Source organism: Carcharhinus amblyrhynchos, chromosome 34 (assembly GCF_965287045.1).
Source record: "Carcharhinus amblyrhynchos chromosome 34, sCarAmb.v2.hapA, whole genome shotgun sequence".
NCBI lineage: Eukaryota > Metazoa > Chordata > Chondrichthyes > Carcharhiniformes > Carcharhinidae > Carcharhinus > Carcharhinus amblyrhynchos.
In genome coordinates, this window is record NC_137357.1 from 2,877,540 (window position 1) to 2,904,665 (window position 27,126).

The 27,126-nt window shown below is 45.3% G+C and overlaps 1 protein-coding gene across 1 annotated transcript; it reads right to left on the reverse strand.

Moving 5' to 3' along the window:
• Nucleotides 1-8,712: 8,712 nt before the first annotated feature.
• LOC145361246 (heparan sulfate glucosamine 3-O-sulfotransferase 1-like) lies at nucleotides 8,713-13,826 on the reverse strand. Its single transcript, XM_080216879.1, has 2 exons — nucleotides 13,659-13,826; nucleotides 8,713-9,558 (listed from the first exon to the last, which is right to left on the reverse strand). The coding sequence occupies exons 1-2, from the start codon at nucleotides 13,824-13,826 to the stop codon at nucleotides 8,713-8,715; spliced, it is 1,014 nt and encodes a 337-aa protein (XP_080073005.1).
• Nucleotides 13,827-27,126: the final 13,300 nt, after the last annotated feature.

Here is a 27,126-nt window from a genome sequence, read left to right on the forward strand (position 1 = left end):
CTGTGGGAAGAAACGCACATAGACACAGAAAGAATGTGCAGGCTCCCCACAGTGACCCAAGCTGGGTTTGAATGTCTTGATACATTTCATTGCACTAGGTATGTGACCTGTGTAGCAACAAATTCCTGTTCCTGTGCTGTACAGCAAACTCTTGGGAGGTTCTTTGCAGAATTCTCCCAGGCGGATGACTTGTTCCTTGATTCTTATACCTGTAAGGTAAGTCTTTTGAACCTTAAAATGAGAATACCAGCTTAAAATATAGCAACTAGATGCAAGAGGAGGCCATCTGGCCCTTTGCCATTCATTTTGATCATGGCTGATCATCAAATTCAATATCCTGATCACCAATGCCCACCCCCACCAAGTCACGTTTTGGCCTCAACTTTCTGTGGGAGTGAATTCCACACATTCACCACCCTCTGGGTGAAGAAATTTCTCCTCACCTCAGTTCTAAAAGGTTTACCCCTTATCCTCAAACTATGACCCCCTAGTTCTGGACTCCCCCCACCATCGGGAACATCCTTTCTGAATCTACCCTGTCTAACCCTGTTAGAATTTTATAAGTTTCTATGAGATCCCCTCTCACTCTTCTAAACTCCAGTGAATATAATCCTAACCGACTTAGTCTCTCCTCATGACAGACCTGCCATCCCAGGAATCAGCCTGGTAAACCTTCGCTGTACTCCCTCTATAGCAAGGACATCCTTCCTCAGATAAGGAGACTAAAACTGCAATAATAACCAAAACACACACAATGCTTGCATGAAATTCACTCAAGGGGCCAAGAATTCTCAGGAACTACAGTTGAGGATTACGTTCTCAGAAGACTATCCCAAGTTATAATGGAGGTGGGACTGTCAGTTTATACAACTATAGGTCTAGGCCATGATCCACAATGTTCAGGTTCTTGATATGTATAATTTACCTCTGGAATTGTAAAATCCTACAGTGCAGAAGGAGGCCGTTCAGCCCATCGAGTCTGCAGTGACCACAATCCCACCCAAGCCCCATCCCCATAAGCCCATGCTAGCTAGTTCCACTGACACTGTGGGGCAATTTAGCATAGCCAATCCATCTAACCAGCACATCTTTCAGACTGGGAGGAAACTGGAGCACCTGGAGGAAACCCATGCAGACATGGAGAGAATGTGCCAACTCCACACAGACAGTGACCCGAGCCGGGAATCGACCCCAATGAAGAATGTTCATCGAGTGGCACGGTAGCACAGTGGTTAGCACTGCTGCTTCACAGCTCCAGGGACCTGGGTTCAATTCCTGGCTCGGGTCACTGTCTGTGTGGAGTTTGCACATTCTCCTTGTGTCTGCATGGGTTTCCTTTGGGTGCTCCAGTTTCCTCCCACAGTCCAAAGATGTGTGGGTTAGGTTAATTGGCCATGATAAGAAATTGCCCCTTAGTGTCTTGGGGTGTGTAGGTTAGATGAATTAGTGGGTAAATGTGTAGGGATATGGGGGTACGGCTTGGGTGGGATTGTGGTCAGTGCAGACACGATGGGCCGCAGGCCTGTTTCTGTATTGTAGGGATTCTATGGTCTATGTCCCCCCCATGATGGAGGGAGTCCAGAACTCAGGGTTGGGGGGGGGGCGCAGAGATTGAGGATAAGGGGTAAAGCTTTTAGGACTGAGGTGAGGAGAAATTTCTTCCACCCTGGGAAAAAGCTTCTGACTATCCACACCGAGGTCGTTTCCACCCCCCCAACCTTCATCGCTCCACTGAGAACAAATCAAAAGCTTGCTGCTTGAATTAATCATTGATTAATTCTGAACGTTTTGTAAAGTGGGCCATCATTTGTTATCCATTTCCTAAAGGCGGTCACACAGTGGTTAGCACTGCTGCTTCACAGTGCTATGGACCCAGATTCGACTCCCAGCTCAAGTCACTATCTCTGCTGAGTCTGCACATTCTCCCCGCTTCTACCTGGGTTTCCTCCGGGTGCTTCAGTTTCCTCCCAAAGACGTGTAGGTTAGGTGGATTGGCCATGATAAATTTCCCCTTACTGTCAGGGAGATAAGCAGGGGTAAATGCACGGTGTTGGATAGGATTGTTATCGGTCGGGCTGAATGGCCTCTTCCTGCACTGCAGGGATTCAATGAACTGCTGTGAATGGAACAAAAGCCAGACTGGGTAAGGACGGCAGATTTCTTTCCTTAAAGAGAACCAGATGGGTTTTTCCGACAATGGTTTCATGGTCATCAGTAGATTCTTAATTCCAGATTTTTTTTAAAAGTGAATTCAAATTCCACCATCTGCTGTGGCGGGATTCAAACCCCAGTCCCCAGAGCCTTAGGTGAGTTTCTGGATGAACAATCCAGTAATAATACCACCAGACCACCACCTTCCCCACTGTTTGAGGTATAATTAAATGTTAATTCATCCATTACATTAAGGCTGGCACAGTGACACGGCTGCCTCACAGTGCCAGGGACCCGGGTTCGATTCCCGGCTTGGGTCACTGACTGTGTGGAGTCTGCATGTTCTCCCCGTGTCTGCGCGGGTTTCCTCCCACAGTCTGAAAGACGTGCTGGTTAGGTGCTAAATTTTCCCTCAGTGTAACCCGGACAGGCGGCAGAGTGTGATGACTATGCAGTAACCTCATCGCGGTGTTAACGTAAGCCTACTTGTCACACGAAGAAATAAACTTTAATCTTAATGGGCTTTTCAGATAAAGGTTTCACGATCATCAGTAGATTCTTAATTCCAGAATTTTTTTACTTGAGTTCAAATTTCACTATCCGCTGTGGCGGGATTCGAACCTGGGTCCCCAGAACATTAGCTGTGTATTAGCTGAGATAATACCACCAGGCCACCTATTAGAACATAAAACCCTACAGTGCAGAAAGAGGCCCTTCGGCTTATCGAGTCTGCACCGACCACAGTCCCACCCAAGCCCTATCCCCACACATTTACCCACTAATCCCTCTAATCTACACATCCCAGGACACCAACGGGCAATTTTAGCCTGGCCAATCCACCTAACCTGCACATCTTTGGACACTAAGGGGCAATTTAGCATGGCCAATCCACCTAACCTACACATCTTTGGACACTAAGGGGCAATTTAGCATGGCCAATCCACCTAACCTGCACATCTTTGGACACTCAGGGGCAATTCAGCACGGCCAATCCACTAACCTGCACATCTTTGGACACTAAGGGGCAATTTAGCATGGCCAATCCACCTAACCTACACATCTTTGGACACTAAGGGACAATTTAGCATGGCCAATCCACCTAACCTACACATCTTTGGACACTAAGGGACAATTTAGCATGGCCAATCCACCTAACCTACACATCTTTGGACACTAAGGGACAATTTAGCATGGCCAATCCCCCTAACCTACACATCTTTGGACACTAAGGGGCAATTTAGCATGGCCAATCCACCTATCCTACACATCTTCGGACACTAAAGGGCAATTTAGCATGGCCAATCCACCTATCCTACACATCTTTGGACACTAAGGGACAATTTAGCATGGCCAATCCACCTAACCTGCACAGCTTTGGATTGAGGCGAAAATTGGAGCACCTGGAGGAAACCCGCAGTGACAGTGGGGGAACGTGTAGACTTCAGACAGACAGTGACCCGAGGCTGGGATTGAACCCGGGTCCCTGGCACTGTGAGGCAGCAGTGCTAACCACTGTGCCACCGTGATGCTCCAGTTGGATTTGATTTGTTTGACGTGGGTTGGTGGTGGACTTCAATTCTGGTGTCGGGGCAAATCCCGTTCCTCGTAGACTTGATGATGCAAACCTCCAGATATGGAGTTGAAATATGCAGGAGCCAGCCTGATAAATGAGATCAGCTCTTGTCTAGGTGCAGTCCTTGGTGCTTCCACCAGATGGCAGAATTTACCACCCTATAGCAGCCTCTCCTCCCTGTCCTGTTGGGAGTCAGGCAGCTAGAAACTGCACAAGGGAATTCTACAGGGAAAAAATAATGTATTTGTCGTTTAATACAGATACTTCTGGTAATTCTGCCTGATGAGGTGGAAATAATAACAATTCACCAATGAATCCATTCTATATTCTCATTTTCAAATAAAATCTAATTTTGAAATGTAATTTGATTTGATTTATTATTGTCACATGTACTGGGACACAGTGAAAAGTATTGTTTGATTTATTATTGTCACGTGTATTGGGATACAGTGAAAAGTATTGTTTGATTTATTATTGTCACATGTATTGGGATACAGTGAAAAGTATTGTTTCTTGCGCTATGCAGGCAATGCATACCGTTCATAGAGAAGAAAGGAAAGAATGCATAATGTAGTGTTACAGTCACAGCGAGGGTGTAGAGAAAGATCAACTTAATATTTGATTTTGTTTTTTATTGTCACATGTACTGGGATGCAGTGAAAAGTATTATTTCTTGCATGGTGTACAGACAAAGCATACCGTTCATAGAGAAGAAAAGGAGAGAGTGCAGAATGTAGTGTTACAGTCATAGCTAGGGTGTAGAGAAAGATCAACTTAATGCGAGATAGGTCCATTCAGAAGTCTGATGGCAGCAGGGAAGAAGCTGTTCTTGAGTTGGTGACCTCAGACGTTTGTATCTTTTTCCCAACGGAAGAATGTGGAAGAGAGAATGTCCGGGGTGTGTGGAGTCCTTGATTGTGCTGACTGCTTTTCCCGAGGCAGTGGGAAGTGTAGACGGAGTCAATGGATGGGAGGCTGGTTTGACTGGGCTATGTTCACAACCTTTGTAGTTCCTTGTGGTGTTGGTCAGAGCAGGAGCCCAGACCAAGCTGTGATACAACCAGAACGAATGCTTTCTATGGGGCATCTGTAAAAGTTGGTGAGAGTCGTAGCGGACATGCCAAATTTCCTTAGTCTTCTGAGAGAGTAGAGGTGCTGGTGGGGCTTTCTTAACTATAGTGTCAGCATGGGGGGGACCAGGACAGGTGACCAGGAAAATATTGGTGACCATCATAGCCGGCATGGCCAATTTCCCTACCCTTTTGGCAGTGATCAGTGGGTAAGATGCTTCAGTCAACATAATAACTAAAATGCTTAAGAATGACAGATAGAGAATCCTCAATCAGTGCCTTAGCAGGAATAATAAATTCTTTAGGTTCTCACAAGATCCAAACCAAACCCTGTTGGGAAGGAACTAAATATCCCAAAGACTTGGGGAGTTTGGAGGGGAGGGCATGAGGTCTTACCATTGCCAATCGATAGGCAGGAAATCAGGACTGTGCCCGATCTACTGGCTCCAGATGTCTGCCAAAGTCAGCCTTTGAAACCCAACTTGAATGGATATGGTGGGCTCAGGATGGAACGATCCGGGCTAACTTATCTCTGTAGCCTTGCTGGATAAGGTTCGGGTGAGGGTCACATAGGTTTCCCCCATCAATGGAGATCCGACATTCACACGTAGAACAGAAGGCTGTTGAGGACCCCCCAACCCAACTCAGGAGGTCAGGGGGCAGAGGATGGCGGGGGGGGGGGGGGGGGGGCTGCCCCGGCAGTGCCCACCGGGTATTGGGCAGTGTTGGGGCAAGGCCAACAATCAAGAGGGATTGAAATTTAACCACCCCCCATCTGCTTTTTTTAAAATTAATTCTAGTATTTATTGCCCATCCCTAGTTGCCCGAGGGCAGCTGAGACTCTGGAGTCACATGTAGGCCAGACCGGGGTAAGAACAGCAGATTTCCTTCCCTAAAGGGAGCCAGATGGGTTTTTTCCCCGACAACGGTTTCATCAGTAGATTCTTAATTTTTTTTATTGAACTCAAATTCCACCCTCTGCCGTGGTGGGATTCGAACCCGGGTCCCCAGAACATCAGCTGAGTTTCTGGATTAGCGATAATACCACTTGGCCATCGCCCCATTTCTGTGGTAGCTCCTTTGGGAAACTGGTTCGACTGGCCACTCAGAAGAGAGTCACAGATTGATACAGCACAGGAGAGGCCCTTCGGGCCATCAGGTCCACACCGACACATGAGAAACACCTGAACTCCCTCCTAACCCCACTTGCCAGCACTGGACCCGTTGTCCTGAGTGTTACGATGTGCCTAGTGCTCATTCAGGTACTTTTTAAAGGATGTGAGGCCTCCCCCACCCTCCCAGGCAGCGCATTCCAGACCCTCACCACCCTCTGGGTAAAAAACATCCTCAAATCCCTCCCTAAACCTCCCACCCCTCACCTTAAACCTCTGTCCCCTCGTGACTGACCCTCCAACTAAGGGGAACAGCTGCTCCCTATCCACTCTGTCCATGTCCCTCTTGTAATCAGGTCACCCCTCAGCCTTCTCTGCTCCAACGAAAACAACCCAAGCCTATCCAACCTCTCTTCATAACTGGAATGCTCCATCCCAGGCAGCATCCTGGTGACTGTCCTCTGCACCCCCTCCAGTGTAATTACATCCTTCCTATAATGTGGTGACCAGAACTGCACACAGTACTCCAGCTATGGTCTCACCACAGTTCTACACAACTCCAACACAATCTCTCTGCTTTTGTAATCTATACCCCGATTGATAAAGACAAGTGTCCCATGTTTCACCGCCCTACTAACCTGTCCTTTCCACCTTCAGAGGTCTGTAAACCAACACACCAAAGTCCCTCTGTTCCACAGGACTCCCCCAGTGTCAGACCTTTCACACAATATTTCCTTGCCAAATTACTCCTTCCAAAGTGCACCACCTCACACTTTTCAGAGGAGGAACTTCAGTTCACCACATCCGGCTAACTCCGAATGGAAATGGGGGGGGGGTGGGGGGGGGTGGGGGGGAAGTAAATCTGTCTGCGTGGAGTTTGCACGTTCTTCCCGTCTCTGCGCGAGTTTCCTCCAGATGCTCTGCTTTCCACCCACTCTCCAAAGAAATGCGGGTTAGGTGGATTGGCCATGCTAAATTGCCCCTTAGTGTCCAAAGATGTGCAGGTTAGGTGGATTGGCCATGCTAAATTGCCCCTTAGTGTCCAAAGATGTGCAGGTTAGGTGGATTGGCCATGTTAAATTGTCCCTTAGTGTCCAAATATGTGTAGGTTAGGTGCATTGGCCATGCTAAATTGTCCCTTAGTGTCCAAAGATGTGTAGGTTAGGTGGATTGGCCATGCTAAATTGCTCCTTAGTGTCCAAAGATGTGCAGGTTAGGTGGGTTGGCCATGCTAAATTGTCCCTTAGTGTCCAAATATGTGTAGGTTAGGTGGATTGGCCATGCTAAATTGTCCCTTAGTGTCCAAAGATGTGCAGGTTAGGTGGATTGGCCATGCTAAATTGTCCCTTAGTGTCCAAAGATGTGCAGGTTAGGTGGATTGGCCATGCTAAATTGCCCCTTAGTGTCCAAAGATGTGCAGGTTAGGTGGATTGGCCATGCTAAATTGTCCCTTAGTGTCCAAAGATGTGCAGGTTAGGTGGATTGGCCATGCTAAATTGCCCCTTAGTGTCCAAAGATGTGTAGGTTAGGTGGATTGGCCATGCTAAATTGCCCCTTAGTGTCCAAAGATGTGCAGGTTAGGTGGATTGGCCATGCTAAATTGCCCCTTAGTGTCCCAAGATGTGTAGGTTATTCCAAAAGTGGCCTAACCAACATTCTATAGAACTCAGGAGGGTGAAAATGTGGGAATACTGTGAAAGGATCATAAATACAGTCAGATGCAACGCCTTCCTCTGACAAGGGATCACCCCCTTTGTAAAATTAGACAGACAGCACTTTCATTGGGGGGGGGGTAGGGAAGGCGGGGGGTGGAGTTGCCTGGTCTGGGGGGTATTAGCTATGAGGAGAGATTGAATAAACGGGGATTGTTCTCCCTGGAAAGACGGAGGCTGAGGGGGTGACCTGACAGAAGTTTATAAAATGATGAGGGGTGTAGATAGGGTGAACAGTTGGAAGCTTTTTCTCAGAAATGACAATGACAAGGGGGCACAAATTCAACATAAGGTGGGGAAAGTGCGGGGGGGGGGGGGGTTACGCAGAGTGTTGTTGGGGGGGATGGTGCTGGAATGCACTGCCGAGTGAGGGGGTTGAGGCAGATGGGTTTAAGACTTATCTGGATAGACACATGAACAGGTGGGGAAGAGAGGGATACAGGAGTTTGGTACGGATAGGACTGGTAATGTTAAAATGGCAGTGCGGGCTCGTTGGGCCGAAGGGCCTGTTTCCCGTGCTGCTTTAGTTCTTTGATAGGAGAAAGTGATGGGGGCCGAAGGGCCTGTTCCTGTGCTCTACTGTTCTTTGTCCTTTGTACGGGTGTAGGCCTCACTGGCTGAGCCTGGCATTTCTCACCCCCCCCCCCCCCCCCACCGCCTCTTCGAGAGGGCGGTCCGAGGAGCTGGCTCAGCACTGCCCTCTTGAGGGCGGGAGGGGGTCAGGAATGCCGGCCCACCCCTGCAAAGGAATGGGAACAAACAAAATGGGGGTGAGCGGGCCTGTTACAAGATCTGACTGCCTCGCCGTAGACACTCCCAAATGGAAAATCCCCCTCCCCACCCCCTCCACCCCAAAGAATCTGGACTAAAAGTTGCCACGTATACAATAAACACATGGGGTATCCCTTTAAAATTGCTTCAAATTGGGGGTGGGGGGGGAGGATTTCCCAGTTGTGCCCATTCCCATCCGGCATCAATGGACTTTTAAGTGGGTCCGTCAAAGTGGAAAACTACTCCCCTCCGGCGCCGCAGCAATGCAGCAAAATGGCCGCCTTCAGTTGTCCCTCCCGATTGACCTTCTTGTCTGTGTCGTGTCAGAAAACTGGCGATGAGGACGGATAGTGTCTCCCCCCTCCCTCCCCACCCCCGTCACCGAAGGCGCTGCCCTCTGACCCCCCGCACCAGCGGAACGTCCGGCCCACCATCCGGAAGAAGTTGGCGTTGTGCGGCCGGAGGTAGCGGCAGAGTTGGGCCAGCGCCGCCCGGTCGACGGGCGGGTGGGGCCTCCCCTTGGAGGGGTCCAGGCAGCGTCGGAGGCCCCCACTCCTCAGGCAGTAGAAGCCCTTGGTCCGGTTGAAGTAGAAATTGGTGGGCCGGATGCGAGGGGGGAGCCGGAGGAAGTTCTCCACCCGCCGCAGCTCCGGGAACGGATCGGCTATCAGTAGGTCTCCGTCCACAACGTGGATCTGCTGCAGCGGGAACACCTCCAGCCAGTTTGCAACGTGGACGTCGTAGAGGCTCCTCTGGATGGCTTTGTACCGCCTGTTCAATTCTCCCTCCCGCACCAGGAACTCCTCCACGGGCCTGTAGGCCTTGTGTCGCTCCTTCCGGTTGTAGAGCACCTGGGTGTAGTCGGAGATCACTCGCTCGGCGGGGTCCCGGACTATCAGCAGGAGGTGCGTGGAACTGTCCATCCTGTGGATCCTCCGGGGTGCCTGGGCAGAGGTGAAATACCCCGGGGTTTTCTCCACTGTCACCTGGCCAGGGAGCGACCTCGGCATCTGCCGGCGGTACCAGTCCAGGCCCTTGGCATAGTTGGCATCCCAGTCGAAGAAATGGACCTCGGATTTCGCCACCACGACACCGGGGTGAAGGTTCAGCATCTCCAAGAGGGCCCGAGTCCCCCCTTTCCGTACCCCGATAATGATGGCCTGTGGGACCTGTCACAGACGGGAAGTGTAAGGTAACAGTAAAGTTCACATATTAGCCTCGCTTACATTAACGCTGCAATGAAGTTACTATGAAAATCCCCTAGTCGCTGTTCAGGAAGAATTTAGCACCTAACCAGCATAGAATCATAGAACCCTCCAGTGCAGAAAGAGACCCTTCGGCCCATCGAGTCTGCACCGAACACAATCCCACCCAGGTCCTACCCCCATATCCCTATATATCATACCCACTAATCCCTCTAACCTACACATCCCTGGACACTAAGGGGCAATTTCTTAGCACGGCCAATCAACCTAACCCGCACATCTGTGGGAGGAAACCGGAGCACCCGGAGGAAACCCACACAGACACGGGGAGAATGTGCAGACTCCACACAGACACTCTGAAGACTGCAGAGGGATCTGGGAGTACAGGTACAGAATTCCCGAAAAGTGGTGTCACAGGTGGATAGGGTTGTAAAGAGTGCTTTTGGTACATTGGCCTTTATAAATCAGAGTATCAAGTATGAAAGTTGGAGTGTTAAGGTTGTATAAGGTATTGGTGAGGCCGAATTTAGAGTATTGTGTACGGTTTTGGTCACCTCGTTACAGGAAGGATGTAAATAAGGTTGAAAGAGTGCAGAGAAGGTTCACGAGGATGTTGCCTGGGCTTGAGAAGCTGAGTTACAGAGAGAGATTAAATAGGTTAGGACTTGGAGCGTAGGAGAATGAAGGGAGATTTGATAGAGGTGCATAAGGTGAGATGGGTATAGATAGAGTGAACGCAAGCAGGCTTTTTCCACTGAGGCTCGGGGAGAAAAAAACCAGAGGGTAAGGGTAAAAGGAGAAAAGTTTAAAGGGAATATTAGTGGGGGGGGGATTCTTCACACAGAGAGTGTGGAATGAGCTGCCGGATAAAGTGGTAAATGCGGGGTCACTTTTATCATTTAAGAGAAACTTGGATGGGTACATGGATGAGAGGGGTGTGGAGGGATATAGTCCAGGTCAGTGGGACTAGGCAGAAAAATGGTTCAGCACAGACAAGAAGGCCTGTTTCTGTGCTGTAATGTTCTATGGTTCTCTCGAGGTCAATAAAATAATGAGGGGCACAGATCAGTGAGATAGTCAATATCTTTTCCCAAAGGTAGGGGAGTCTAAAACTAGAGGGCAGAGGTTTAAGGTGAGAGGGGAGAGATACAGAAGTGTCCAGAGGGGTATTTTTTTCCCACAGAGGGTGGTGAGTGTCTGGAACAAGCTGCCAGAGGCAGTAGTAGAGACGGGTACAATTTTGTCTTTTAAAAAGCATTTACATGGGTAGGATGGGTATAGAGGGATATGGGCCAAACGCGGGCAATTGGGACTGATCCCAGCTGCCTCTGCAAGTCATATCCCTCCTTCTTCTTCTTGACCAGGGCCTCAATATCCCGGCTCATCCACAATTCCCCACTTCTCCCAGCCTTGCCCTTCACTGGAAGGGGAATGTGTTCACCCTGAACCCTGGTTAACGCACTTTTGAAAGCCTCCCACTTCCCAGGCATCCCTTTGCCCTCCCACAGGCTCCCCCAAACTGAACTTTGAAAGGTCCTGCCTCATACCATCAAAAGAAAATCCCTCATCAGAAAATCCCTCCCTCCCCGGGATCGGCCTGGTGAACCTTCCCTGGACTGCCTCCAGTGCCGAGATATCTTTCCTTAGATAAAGGAACCTAAACTGTTCACAGTATTCCAGGTCTGGTTGAACCAGTGCCTTGTATAGTTTTAGCAAGACTTCCCTATTTTTAAACTCCATTCCCTTTGAAATAAAGACCAACATTCCATCGGCATTCCCTATTATCTGCTGACTTTTTGTGGTTGATACACGGGGACCCCTAAATCCCTCGGAGTTGCAACTTTCTGCAGCCTCTCTCCATTTAAATAATATTCAGCTTTCTTATTCTTCCCACCAAAGTGCCCAACTTCCCATTTTCCTGTACTATTTTCCACCTTCCAAATTATCCGACTCCATGCACTTACTCCGTTAATCCCCCTAACCTACACATTTTTGGCCACTAAGGGGCAACTTAGCACGGCTGATCCACCTAACCTACACATCCCATTCAAAGATGTGTAGGTTAGGTGTATTGGCCATGCTAAATTGTCCCTTAGTGTCCAAAGATGTGCAGGTTAGGTGGATTGGCCATGCTAAATTGTCCCTTAGTGTCCAAAGATGTGCAGGTTAGGTGGATTGGCCATGTTAAATTGCCCCTTAGTGTCCAAAGATGTGTAGGTTAGGTGGATTGGCCATGCTAAATTGCCCCTTAGTGTCCAAAGATGTGTAGGTTAGGTGGATTGGCCATGCTAAATTGCTCCTTAGTGTCCAAAGATGTGTAGGTTAGGTGTATTGGCCATGCTAAATTGTCCCTTAGTGTCCAAAGATGTGCAGGTTAGGTGGATTGGCCATGCTAAATTGTCCCTTAGTGTCCAAAGATGTGCAGGTTAGGTGGATTGGCCATGCTAAATTGTCCCTTAGTGTCCAAAGATGTGCAGGTTAGGTGGATTGGCCATGTTAAATTGCCCCTTAGTGTCCAAAGATGTGCAGGTTAGGTGGATTGGCCATGTTAAATTGCCCCTTAGTGTCCAAAGATGTGTAGGTTAGGTGGATTGGCCATGCTAAATTGCTCCTTAGTGTCCAAAGATGTGTAGGTTAGGTGTATTGGCCATGCTAAATTGTCCCTTAGTGTCCAAAGATGTGCAGGTTAGGTGGATTGGCCATGCTAAATTGTCCCTTAGTGTCCAAAGATGTGCAGGTTAGGTGGATTGGCCATGCTAAATTGTCCCTTAGTGTCCAAAGATGTGCAGGTTAGGTGGATTGGCCATGTTAAATTGCCCCTTAGTGTCCAAAGATGTGTAGGTTAGGTGGATTGGCCATGCTAAATTGCTCCTTAGTGTCCAAAGATGTGTAGGTTAGGTGGATTGGCCATGCTAAATTGCTCCTTAGTGTCCAAAGATGTGTAGGTTAGGTGTATTGGCCATGCTAAATTGTCCCTTAGTGTCCAAAGATGTGCAGGTTAGGTGGATTGGCCATGCTAAATTGTCCCTTAGTGTCCAAAGATGTGCAGGTTAGGTGGATTGGCCATGCTAAATTGCCCCTTAGTGTCCAAAGATGTGCAGGTTAGGTGGATTGGCCATGTTAAATTGCCCCTTAGTGTCCAAAGATGTGCAGGTTAGGTGGATTGGCCATGTTAAATTGCCCCTTAGTGTCCAAAGATGTGTAGGTTAGGTGGATTGGCCATGCTAAATTGCTCCTTAGTGTCCAAAGATGTGTAGGTTAGGTGTATTGGCCATGCTAAATTGTCCCTTAGTGTCCAAAGATGTGCAGGTTAGGTGGATTGGCCATGCTAAATTGTCCCTTAGTGTCCAAAGATGTGCAGGTTAGGTGGATTGGCCATGCTAAATTGTCCCTTAGTGTCCAAAGATGTGCAGGTTAGGTGGATTGGCCATGTTAAATTGCCCCTTAGTGTCCAAAGATGTGTAGGTTAGGTGGATTGGCCATGCTAAATTGTCCCTTAGTGTCCAAAGATGTGTAGGTTAGGTGTATTGGCCATGCTAAATTGTCCCTTAGTGTCCAAAGATGTGTAGGTTAGGTGGATTGGCCATGCTAAATTGTCCCTTAGTGTCCAAAGATGTGTAGGTTAGGTGGATTGGCAAACTAAATGCATGGGATTACAGGAATGGGGCAGAGGTGGGAATGGTTGTCAAGGAGTCGGTGTACTCTCGATGGGCCGAATGGCCTCCTTCTGCATTGTAGGATTTCTACGGTTCGAGTTGAATTGGATAGTAGAGCAGGCTCGATGGGCTGAAAGGCTTCCTCCTTTTCCTTTGTCCCTCCAATTGAGGAATTAATATTGGCCTATGCACTGGGAGGGGGTGGGTAGGGAGGGGGGAATCTACCCTCTTCTTCGAATTGGTGATCGAGAGATCCCTCAAGGCCCTATTGGGGGGGGTGCCCTGGGTTTAAGCAAACACCTCCTTTGCAAGATGGCATCTCTGGTCATGTGATCGCACAAATCTTTGAGATTGGTCCACGTTAGGTGTCGACTAAAGTGCTTGGTGGTCGGGTCACAAGAGACAAACCTTGCGTGTGGCATTAGCGTCCAAGTTGAATTGGAGGTGTTTCCTCGGAGTTGGCGGGTCCAGTCGACATCGCGGGTTTGAGAGCGCGGGGCCTGTGGACTGGGCATTCGGTACATACAGAAGTACCCCGAGGAGAACAGTCACCCCTCCGACAACTAACCGCCTCATGAGGAGGGATAGGGCAGGTTTCCGACCAGCAACACCTCAACAGGACACGGCGAGAGAGATGTCCATGGTGCTAATGTCCAAAATCTCCACCGACTCCCGCGGGAAGGCCCACAATCCAGGTCGAGCTATAAGTGAAAGAAAAAAGTCAAAATATCAGGATTATCCAACGGCTTTGCATTTGTGGGGCTGGAATATATCGTTGTATATCAGAATATTTTCACAAATGGGCCTCACCCTCGTGTTGGCCATTTTGTGTTATCAATTTGTGTCGTCCATTTTGTGTCGGCCATTTTTTTCAGCCATTTTGTGTTGTCATTTTGTGTCAGCCATTTTGTGTCGGTCATTTTGTGTCAGCCATTTTGTGTCTGCCGTTCTGTGGCTGCCATTTTGTGTTGTCATTTTGTGTCGGCCATTTTGTGTCAGCCATTTTGTGTCAGCCATTTTGAGTTGGCCATTTTGAACGCACAAAAGTAAGTCATTGACAGTGTTTTTTGCAGCAGGGGTCAAAGCTCACATAAGAAACTAGCCACGTGAGAGACTGGCTAAGAATGGATACTCAGAGTCATACAGCGGAATTTTCCCAAAGTTAACCGAGGGAAGGGTTTTCTGCTCGCACTCGCCCCCAAGGCCAGAAGTTCCCACCCGAGCTCCAGGGATCTTTGCATGGTCTCTCCCCACCAACTGCATCAGCGGCATGTTCCCCCAGCACCCCCCACTCCCTGACACGGGTTACTGGCCCCTCAATGGGTTCCCCAGCCTGACTCCCCAGCCAAATCATGAACCCCCAGTTGCCTGCCATCATCATCATCTTCATGGTGTACCATGACATGACTTCACCTCCCACCCCCCTCCACCATGGCCCCCACTCAAGCCCTAACCCCTCACTTCTGCCCCTGGCACACTGGTGATGCCTGGCTTGCACATTGACAGTGCTCAGCTGGCACTGCTTGGGTGCCTGGTGGCCACTGTTGGAGTGCCTGGTGGGCAAAATTAATAATGACTTTATTTTGTGCATTCAAAACGACCAACACAAAATGGCCGACACAAAATGGCCGACACAAATTGACTGACACAAACTGACTGACACAAAATGGCCGACACAAAATGGCCATCACAAAGTGGCTGACACAAAATGGCCTCCATGCGCCTCCCCACTCCCACAACCCGGTGTGACCATCACGCCAGATCTATGCTGGTGGAGACAAGTCGTGATTCTCACCGTTCCTGCACCATATTAATTGACCGGAGGATCCCGTGCGCTGGAACACGAACAGGCTGTGCAAGCTCGAATGTTGCTTTAAGTACACAAATTGGCTTCACGCTGTTTCTGGGCGCCATGACAACGGGTGACCAGGAGAATCGCAAACTGGCGCTGGGCTCAGTCCGGTCCGCTGTTCCCCGGGATTGGAGCGGTCTGTGTCAGGCTGTGCCAGATCGGAAAATCCACTGACCCTCCACAGCACAGACAGAGAGAGGCCCTTCAGCCCATCTGTACCAGCTATCAAGCACCTATACATTCAAAACCCATCTCCCAGCACACCGTCCGTAACCAAGTGCTTATCTAAATGTTGTGATTGTTCCCACCTCGAACCTCCCCTTACAGACATCAGATTCCCCCCACCCTCTGGGTGGGAAAGTTTTCCCTCAAATCCCCTCTCAATCTCCTGCCCCTTCCCTTAAATCCCTGCCCCCCCCCCCCCCCCGGTTTCTGCCCCCTCTACCAAGGGGGAAAAGTTCCTTCCGATCCCTCATCATTCTGTACCCCTCGATCGGGTCCCCCCTCAGCCTTCTCTGCTCCGAGGAGAACAAGCCCAGCCTGACCAGCCTCTCTGGAGAGCTGGAACGCTCCGTCCCAGGCTGGTGAATCTCCTCCGCACCCCCTCTCCAGCACAATCACATCCTTCCTGTACTGTGGCGACTAAAGGAGCAGGCAGCAATGGTGGAGTGGGTAAAACCGAGGGGATGCTCGAGAGGCTGGAATTGGAGGTGCGCTGAGGTGTGAGAGGCTGGTGAACAGACGAGGGATGAGACCGAGGACGAGAATTTCCAAAGCAAGGCTTGTTAAATTGACACGGAGATGGTTTTAGGGCAGTGGGTACAGTGTCTGGTAGAGGAACGGAGCTTGGTGGAAATTAAGATACGGGGCAACAGTGGCAGCGCCGACACTATTGTTAAGAAAGCCCCACCAACGTGTCTACTTTCTCATAAGACTAAGGAAATTTGGCATGTCCACTACAACTCTCACCAATTTTTACAGATGTACCAAAGAAAGCAATGTTTCTGGTTATATCACAGCTTGGTCTGGGCTCCTGCTCTGCCCAAGACAGCAAGGAGGGTCATAAATGTAGCTCAGACCATCACACAAACCAGCCTCCCATCCACTGACTCTGTCTACACTTCCCACTGCCTCAGGAAAAGCAGCCAGCATAATTAAGGACCCACACACCCCGGACATTCTCTCTTCCACCTTCTTGCATTGGGAAAAAGATACAAAAGTCTGAGATCACGGACCAACCGACTCAAGAACAGCTTCTTCCCTGCTGCTGTCAGACTTTTGAATGGACCTACCTCACATTAAGTTGATCTTTCTCTACACTGTAGCTATGACTGTAACACTACATTCGACACTCTCTCCTTTCCTTCTCCATAAGCAGTATGCTTTGTTTGTACAGCGCGCAAGAAACAATATTTTATACTATATCCCAGTACATGTAACAATAATAAATCAAACAATACTTTTCACTGTATCCCAGTACATGTAACAATAATAAATCAAACAATACTTTTCACTGTATCCCAGTACATGTAACAATAATAAATCAAACAATACTTTTCACTGTATCCCAGTACATGTAACAATAATAAATCAAACAATACTTTTCACTGTATTCCAGTACACGTGACAATAATAAATCAAACAATACTTTTCACTGTATTCCAGTACATGTAACAATAATAAGTCAAACAATACTTTTCACTGTATCCCAGTACACGTGACAATAATAAATCAAACAATACTTTCCACTGTATCCCAATACACGTGACAATAATAAATCAAACAATACTTTTCACTGTATCCCAATGCACGTGACAATAATAAATCAAACAATACTTTTCACTGTATCCCAGTACACGTGACAATAATAAATCAAACAATACTTCTCACTGTATCCCAATGCACGTGACAATAATAAATCAAACAATACTTTTCACTGTATCCCAATGCATGTGACAATAATAAATCAAACAATACTTTTCACTGTATCCCAGTACACGTGACAATAATAAATCAAACAATACTTTTCACTGTATCCCAATGCATGTGACAATAATAAATCAAACAATACTTTTCACTGTATCCTGATACATGTGACAATAATAAATCAAACAATACTTTTCACTGTATCCCAGTACACGTGACAATAATAAATCAAACAATACTTTTCACTGTATCCTGATACATGTGACAATAATAAATCAAACAATACTTTTCACTGTATCCCAATGCATGTGACAATAATAAATCAAACAATACTTTTCACTCTATCCCAATGCACGTGACAATAATAAATCAAACAATACTTTTCACTGTATCCCAATGCATGTGACAATAATAAATCAAACAATACTTTTCACTGTATCCTGATACATGTGACAATAATAAATCAAACAATACTTTTCACTGTATCCCAATGCACGTGACAATAATAAATCAAACAATACTTTTCACTGTATCCCAATGCATGTGACAATAATAAATCAAACAATACTTTTCACTGTATCCTGATACATGTGACAATAATAAATCAAACAATACTTTTCACTGTATCCCAGTACACGTGACAATAATAAATCAAACAATACTTTTCACTGTATCCCAATGCACGTGACAATAATAAATCAAACAATACTTTTCACTGTATCCCAATGCATGTGACAATAATAAATCAAACAATACTTTTCACTGTATACTGATACATGTGACAATAATAAATCAAACAATACTTTTCACTGTATCCTGATACATGTGACAATAATAAATCAAACAATACTTTTCACTGTATCCTGATACATGTGACAATAATAAATCAAACAATACTTTTCACTGTATCCCAGTACACGTGACAATAATAAATCAAACAATACTTTGCACTGTATCCCAGTACGTGTGACAATAATAAATCAAACAATACTTTTCACTGTATCCCAGTACATGTGACAATAATAAATCAAACAATACTTTTCACTGTATCCCAGTACACGTGACAATAATAAATCAAACAATACTTTTCACTGTATCCCAATACACGTGACAATAATAAATCAAACAATACTTTTCACCGTATCCCAATACATGTGACAATAATAAATCAAACAATACTTTTCACTGTATCCCAGTACACGTGACAATAATAAATCAAACAATACTTTTCACTGTATCCCAGTACATGTGGCAATAATAAATCAAACAATACTTTTCACTGTATCCCAATGCATGTGACAATAATAAATCAAACAATACTTTTCACTGTATCCCAATACACGTGACAATAATAAATCAAACAATACTTTTCACCGTATCCCAATACATGTGACAATAATAAATCAAACAATACTTTTCACTGTATCCCAATACATGTGACAATAATAAATCAAACAGTACTTTTCACTGTATCCCAATACACGTGACAATAATAAATCAAACAATACTTTTCACTGTATCCCAATGCACGTGACAATAATAAATCAAACAATACTTTTCACTGTATCCTGATACATGTGACAATAATAAATCAAACAATACTTTTCACTGTATCCCAGTACACGTGACAATAATAAATCAAACAATACTTTTCACTGTATCCCAGTACGTGTGACAATAATAAATCAAACAATACTTTTCACTGTATCCCAGTACATGTGACAATAATAAATCAAACAATACTTTTCACTGTATCCCAGTACGTGTGACAATAATAAATCAAACAATACTTTTCACTGTATCCCAATACACGTGACAATAATAAATCAAACAATACTTTTCACTGTATCCCGATACATGTGACAATAATAAATCAAACAATACTTTTCACTGTATCCCAGTACACGTGACAATAATAAATCAAATCAGAAGTTTGTGTGAGTTCAAGGTTACATCTTCAGTTATCCGGTCACATAGAGCAGAGGTGCTAATCTGTGCCTGGATTCAGGAGAACCTTTTGATTGTTATCAAAGACTTGAGCTAGGATGTGGTGCCCCCACAACTGAACTCTGCCAGTGTTCAGTGACTACAACTCGGAGGGCACGGTTTATAAAAAAAGATAAGGAGGGATATCTTCTCTCAGAGATCCTCAGAGGCGTGGCACTGTGGGTTAACACCGCTACCCCATTGCGCCAGGGACGTGGGTTCAATTCCCGGCTTGGGTGACTGCGTGGAGTTTGCACTTTCTCCCTGTGTCTGCATGGGTTTCCTCCGGGTGCTCCAGTTTCCTCCCACAGTCCAAAGATGTGCAGGTTAGGTGGATTGGCCATGCTAAATTGTCCTTTAGTGTCCAAAGACGTGCAGTTAGGTGGATTGGCCATGCTAAATTGTCCCTTAGTGTCCAAAGATGTGCAGGTTAGGTGGATTGGTCATGCTAAATTGTCCCTTAGTGTCCAAAGATGTGCAGGTTAGGTGGATTGGCCATGCTAAATTGCCCCTTAGTGTCCAAAGATGTGTAGGTTAGGTGGATTGGCCATGCTAAATTGCCCCTTAGTATCCAAATATGTGTAGGTTAGGTGGATTGGCCATGCTAAATTGCCCCTTAGTGTCCAAAGATGTTCAGGTTAGGTGGATTGGCCATGCTAAATTGCACCTTAGTGTCCAAAGATGTGCAGGTTAGGTGGATTGGCCATGCTAAATTGCCCCTTAGTGTCCAAAGATGTGCAGGTTAGGTGGATTGGCCATGCTAAATTGTCCCTTAGTGTCCAAAGATGTGTAGGTTCGGTGGATTGGCCAGGCTAAATTGCCAATTAGTGTCAGGGGGATTAGCTAGGATAAATGCATAGGGCTATGGGGATAGGGCCTGGTTGGTGCAGACTCGATGGGCTGAATGGCCTCCTTCTGCACTGTAGGGATTCTATGAATTTGGTAGTGCCATTTTAATTTCAAACTGTATTATAAAGTACTCCGGAGTTGGGCGTGGGGAGTTCCCCTGATCGTAACGGTATCAGTCTATCCTCCCATTGTCACTCCCTGTTGTCACTGAGGCCCCCCCTTAAGTCCATCTGTTCCTGAAGATAGCTAAAGAGACACACCAGAGAGAGAGAGAGAGAGAGACAATGTATGACGGAGTGATATCACTGTCCCAGGAGTGCCAAGGGGATTGCGAAAGGTTGTTTGCTCTTGGCTGAGTTTCTTGTTTGGGTGACTCACCTTTCCGACACTGCGGTTTCCATCAAATCCCTCCTGATAACTGTGTCACTCCCCCACCCTCTGGGTCTCACCAGGATTGCTGGAGAGGTTAAGTTGAGAGGCAAGTGTATCATTTTTTGCCCAGTGCATTAAGCAGGGTGTAACCAAGAAAGGCAATGGTTCCAAACACATTGAGGGAAACGTCACCTCTGATTGCATATTAGAGAATCACAACAGTGCAGAAGGAGGCCATACAGCCCATCGAGCCTCCACTGACAATCTCACACAGGTTCTATCTCTGTAACCCCATTATGGACTCCACTAGTCCCCCTAATTGTCTATGATAATGGACAATTTAGCATGGCCAATCCACCTAACGTACACATCTTTGGACACTAAGGGACAATTTAGCATGGCCAATCCACCTAACGTACACATCTTTGGGCACTAAGGGACAATTTAGCATGGCCAATCCACCTAACCTACACATCTTTGGATACTAAGGGACAATTTAGCATGGCCAATCCACCTAACCTACACATCTTTGGATGCTAAGGGGCAATTTAGCATGGCCAATCCACCTAACCTACACATCTTTGGATACTAAGGGACAATTTAGCATGGCCAATCCACCTAACCTACACATCTTTGGACACTAAGGGACAATTTAGCACGGCCAATCTACCTAACCTGCACATCTTTGGACGCGAAGGGGCAACTTAGCATGGCCAATCCACCTAACTGCACATCTTTGGACACTAAGGGGCAATTTAGCATGGCCAATCCATCTAACCTAAACATCTTTGGACACTAAGGAGCAATTTAGCATGGCCAATCCACATAACCTACAAGGGGCAATTTAGCATGGCCAATCCACATAACCTGCATATCTTTGGACACTAAGGAGCAATTTAGCATGGCCAATCCACATAACCTACACATCTTTGGACACTAGGGGGCAATTTAGCATGGCCAATCCACTTAACCTACGCATCTTTGGACACTAAGGGGCAATTTAGCATGGCCAATCCACCGAACCCGCACATCTTTGGACGCTAAGGGACAATTTAGCATGGCCAATCCACCGAACCCGCACATCTTTGGACACTAAGGGGCAATTTAGCATGGCCAATCCACATAACCTGCACAAGTTTGAACACTGTGGTCTAACGTGAGGATACTGCGCTGTCAGGGGATGTGGGTGAGATGCTGCAGTGAGGCCCAGGCAAGAAAACAAATTCGGTGGCAGAGAGAATAAGAGTGACAGAGATTGACACTTCCTAATGGTGCCAGCCTCGGAGAGCAGTGAAAGGCTGGTGATAGAAGGGCATTGACGGGCAGTTAAAATGGGCACATCAAATTTAATATTGTGAAGTGATTTATTTTGATAGGAAGAGCGCTGTGAGACTGTACTAAATAAAGGATACAATTCTTCAAGGAGCGCAGAGAAAGAGGGACCTTGAGGTCAAGTACATTAAGGGATTGCAATGGCCTCATGGTATTATCGCTAGACTGTTCATCCAGAAACTCAGCTAATGTCCTGGGGACCCGGGTTCGAATCCCGCCACGGCAGAGGGTGGAATTTGAATTCAATAAGAAAAAGCTGGAATTAAGAATCTACTGATGACCCATTGTCGGAAAAACCCATCTGGTTCCCTTTAGGGAAGGAAATAGAACATTGAACATTACAGCACAGTACAGGCCCTTCGGCCCTCAATCTTGTGCCGAGCTATGTCCAAACACAAGATCAAGCTATCCCACTCCCTATCACTCTGGTGTGCTCCATGTGCCTATCCAATAACCGCTTAAAAGTTCCTAAAGTGTCCGACTCCACTATCACAGCAGGCAGCGCATTCCACACCCCAACCACTCTCTAAAGAATCTACCTCGGACGTCCCTCCTATATCTCCCACTACGAACCTTATAGTTATGCCCCTGAGTAACAGCTACACCCACCCGAGGAAATAGTCTCTGCATATCCCCTCTATCTATCCCCCTCATCATTTATTAAGTCGCCTCTCATCCTCCTCCGCTCCAAAGAGAAAAGCCCCGGCTCCCTCAACCTTTCCTCGTAAGACCTACCCTCCAAACCGGGCAGCATCCCGGTAAATCTCCTCTCTCCAATGTTTCCACACCCTTCTTCACTCAAAGGGTGGTGAATCTCTGGAATTCTCTGCCCGTTGAAGTGGTGGAGGCTGCCTCGCTAAATATTTTTAAGAAGCGGGTTGATGGGTTTTTGATAAGAGAGGGGATTAAGGGTTATGGGGAGAGGACGGGAATGTGGAACTGAGCCACGACAGATCAGCCATGATCTTATTGAATGGCGGGGCAGGCTCGAAGGGCTAGATGGCCTACTCCTGCTCCTATTTCTTACGTTCTTATGTTTCCACATCCTTCTTATAATGAGGTGACCAGAGCTGCACACAATATTCCAAATGTGGTCTCACCAAGGTCCGGTATAGTTGCAGCATAACCCCACAGCTCTTAAACTCAAACCTCCTGTTAATAAACGCTAATACACTATAAGCCTTCTTAACTGCCGTCCTTACCCCGGTCTGGCCTACATGTGACTCCAGAGCCACAGCAATGTGGTTGACTCTCAGCTGCCCTCCAAGGGTAACTAGGGATGGGCAATAAATACTGGCCCAGCCAGCGATGTCCCATGATCCAGAAATGAATGAATAAAAAACTAAAAGAACAGGTTGAGAAAGTAGTTAAAAGGGGGGTGCGATCTCAGGGTTTTATTAATTAAGACACAGAGTACAAAAAAAAAGACTGTTACAGTTAACCTTTATAAAACACTTGCTTGGGTTTCAACTGGAATATTGTGCCCACATTCTGGGCACCACCCTTTATGACGGGTGTGAAATCTTTGGAGAAATTGTGGAAAAGATTCAGGATAGGGTTCCACGGATGAGGGACCTCAGTTATGAGGATAGATCGGAAAAATTGGAGAAGAGAAGGCTGAGGGCAGATTCGATCGAGGTGTCCAAAATCACGAGGAGGGTCTGGGACGGAGTCAAGAGGGAGAGAGTCTGAGGTCCCGTACCGACCGACTCAAGAACAGCTTCTTCCCTGCTGCTGTCAGACTTTTGAATGGACCTACCTCGCATTAAGTTGATCTTTCTCTACACCCTCGCTATGACTGTAACACTACATTCTGCACCCCCTCCTTTCATTCTCAATGAATGGTATGCTTTGTCTGTATAGCGCGCAAGAACCATACTTTTCACTGTATGTGGCAATAATAAATCAGATCAAATCAAGATTGTTCCCATTGCTGGAGGGATTGAGAACCAGAGGTCACAGATTCAAAGTGATTGGCTAAAGAAGAAATCTTTAGTTTTTTAAAGTTCATTTACAAGTCAGCTTACATTAACACTGCAATGAAGTTACTGTTGAAATCCCCTAGTCTGGCTCCTGTTCGGGTACACTGAGGGAGAATTCAGCACGTCTTTCAGACTGTGGGAGGAAACCAGAGCACCTGGAGGAAACCCACGCAGACACAGGGAGAATGTGCAGACTCCACATAGACAGTAGCCCAAGCCGGGAATCGAACCGGGTCCCTGGTGCTGTGAGGCAGCCATGCTAACCACTTGTGCCGCCTGAGAAGAGAATATTATTCATATCTCAACTACTGCACTGCCACGGTGAGGTCACCCTATTTTAGGCAGCAGCTTTCAGGGAATTTAGCATGATGTTTTGACATGAATATTTGAAATGGGTCAGGAGGAGGCCACTGGATCCCTCGAGCCTGCTCTGCCAATCAAGCAGACATTGAGATTGGCTTGGAATCTCAACCCCTATACTCCTGCCCGACAACCTTCCACCCACCTCCACACAGTGGGTGAGTCAAAGGAAGTACCACACCAACAAACCATTAGGTTCAACTCTGTTAATGTAGCCCAGTCCATCACACAAATTCCATCCATTGACTCCATCTACACTTCCCGCTGCCTCGGGAAAAGCAGCCAGCATCATCATGGACCCCCCACGCACCCTGGACATTCTCTCTTCCACCTCTTCCGTCGGAAAAAAAGATACAAAAGTCTGAACTCACGTACCAATCGACTCAAGAACAGCTTCTTCCCTGCTGCTGTCAGACTTTTCAATGAACCTACCTCGCATTCAGTTCAACTTTCTCTACACCCTCGCTGTGACAGTAACACTACATTCTGCACTCTCTCCTTTCCTTTTCAATGAACAGTATGCTTTGTCCGTATAGTGTACAAGAAACAATACTTTTCACTGTATCGCAATACATGTGACAATAATAAATTAAATCAAAATATATTAAGCTAATCTTTCTATAAACTCTAGCTGTGACTGTAACACTACATTCTGCACTCTCTCCTTTCGCTCTCCCCTATGTGCTCAACGAACAGTATGCTTTGTCCGTATAGTGCCCGAGAAATAATACTTTTCACTGTATACCAATACACGTGACAATAATAAATCAAACAATACTTTTCACTGTATCCCAATACACGTGACAATAATAAATCAAACAATACTTTTCACTGTATCCCAATACACATGACAATAATAAATCAAACAATACTTTTCACTGTATCCCAGTACATGGGACAATAATAAATCAAACAATACTTTTCACTGTATCCCAGTACACGTGACAATAATAAATCAAACAATACTTTTCACTGTATCCCAGTACACGTGACAATAATAAATCAAACAATACTTTTCACTGTATCCCAGTACGTGACAATAATAAATCAAACAATACTTTTCACTGTATCCCAATACACGTGACAATAATAAATCAAACAATACTTTTCACTGTATCCCAATACACATGACAATAATAAATCAAACAATACTTTTCACGGTATCCCAGTACACGTGACAATAATAAATCAAACAATACTTTTCATTGTATCCCAGTACATGTGACAATAATAAATCAAACAATACTTTTGACTGTATCCCAGTACGTGACAATAATAAATCAAACAATACTTTTCACCATATCCCAGTACATGTGACAATAATAAATCAAACAATACTTTGCACTGTATCCCAGTACATGTGACAATAATAAATCAAACAATACTTTTCACTTTATCCCAATACACGTGACATAAATCAAACAATACTTTTCACTGTATCCCAGTGCGTGACAATAATAAATCAAACAATACTTTTCACTGTATCCCAGTACATGTGACAATAATAAATCAAACAATACTTTTGACTGTATCCCAGTACGTGACAATAATAAATCAAACAATACTTTTCACCGTATCCCAGTACATGTGACAATAATAAATCAAACAATACTTTTCACTGTATCCCAGTACATGTGACAATAATAAATCAAACAATACTTTTCACTGTATCCCAGTACATGTGACAATAATAAATCAAACAATACTTTTCACTGTATCCCAATACATGTGACAATAATAAATCAAACAATACTTTTCACTGTATCCCAGTACGTGACAATAATAAATCAAACAATACTTTTCACCGTATCCTAGTACATGTGACAATAATAAATCAAACAATACTTTGCAGTGTATCCCAGTACATGTGACAATAATAAATCAAACAATACTTTTCACTGTATCCCAATACATGTGACAATAATAAATCAAACAATACTTTTCACAGTATCCCAGCACATGTGACAATAATAAATCAAACAATACTTTTCACTGTATCCCAGTACATGTGACAATAATAAATCAAAGAATACTTTTCACTGTATCCCAGTACATGTGACAATAATAAATCAAACAATACTTTTCACTTTATCCCAATACACGTGACAATAAATCAAACAATACTTTTCACTGTATCCCAGTACGTGACAATAATAAATCAAACAATACTTTTCACTGTATCCCAGTACATGTGACAATAATAAATCAAACAATACTTTTGACTGTATCCCAGTACATGTGACAATAATAAATCAAACAATACTTTTCACTTTATCCCAATACACGTGACAATAAATCAAACAATACTTTTCACTGTATCCCAGTACGTGACAATAATAAATCAAACAATACTTTTCACTGTATCCCAGTACATGTGACAATAATAAATCAAACAATACTTTTCACTGTATCCCAATACGTGACAATAATAAATCAAACAATACTTTTGACTGTATCACAGTACGTGACAATAATAAATCAAACAATACTTTGCACTGTATCCCAGCACATGTGACAATAATAAATCAAACAATACTTTTCACTGTATCCCAATACATGTGACAATAATAAATCAAACAATACTTTTCATTGTATCCCAGTACATGTGACAATAATAAATCAAACAATACTTTTGACTGTATCCCAGTACGTGACAATAATAAATCAAACAATACTTTTCATTGTATCCCAGCACATGTGACAATAATAAATCAAACAATACTTTTGACTGTATCCCAGTACGTGACAATAATAAATCAAACAATACTTTTCACCATATCCCAGTACATGTGACAATAATAAATCAAACAATACTTTGCACTGTATCCCAGTACATGTGACAATAATAAATCAAACAATACTTTTCACTTTATCCCAATACATGTGACAATAATAAATCAAACAATACTTTTCACTGCATCCCAGTGCGTGACAATAATAAATCAAACAATACTTTTCACTGTATCCCAGTACATGTGACAATAATAAATCAAACAATACTTTTGACTGTATCCCAGTACGTGACAATAATAAATCAAACAATACTTTTCACTGTATCCCAGTACATGTGACAATAATAAATCATACAATACTTTTGACTGTATCCCAGTACGTTACAATAATAAATCAAACAATACTTTGCACTGTATCCCAGTACATGTGACAATAATAAATCAAACAATACTTTTCACTGTATCCCAATACATGTGACAATAAT

What these genes read in the sequence shown, in the direction of transcription:
- LOC145361246 (XM_080216879.1), bottom strand. Translation starts at nt 13,826, where the DNA reads ATGAGGCGGTTAGTTGTCGGAGGGGTGACTGTTCTCCTCGGGGTACTT. An exon ending in ACGCTAATGCCACACGCAAG is followed by an intron (nt 9,559 to 13,658) that starts GTTTGTCTCTTG and finishes CGTCTGTGACAG; the next exon opens with GTCCCACAGGCCATCATTAT.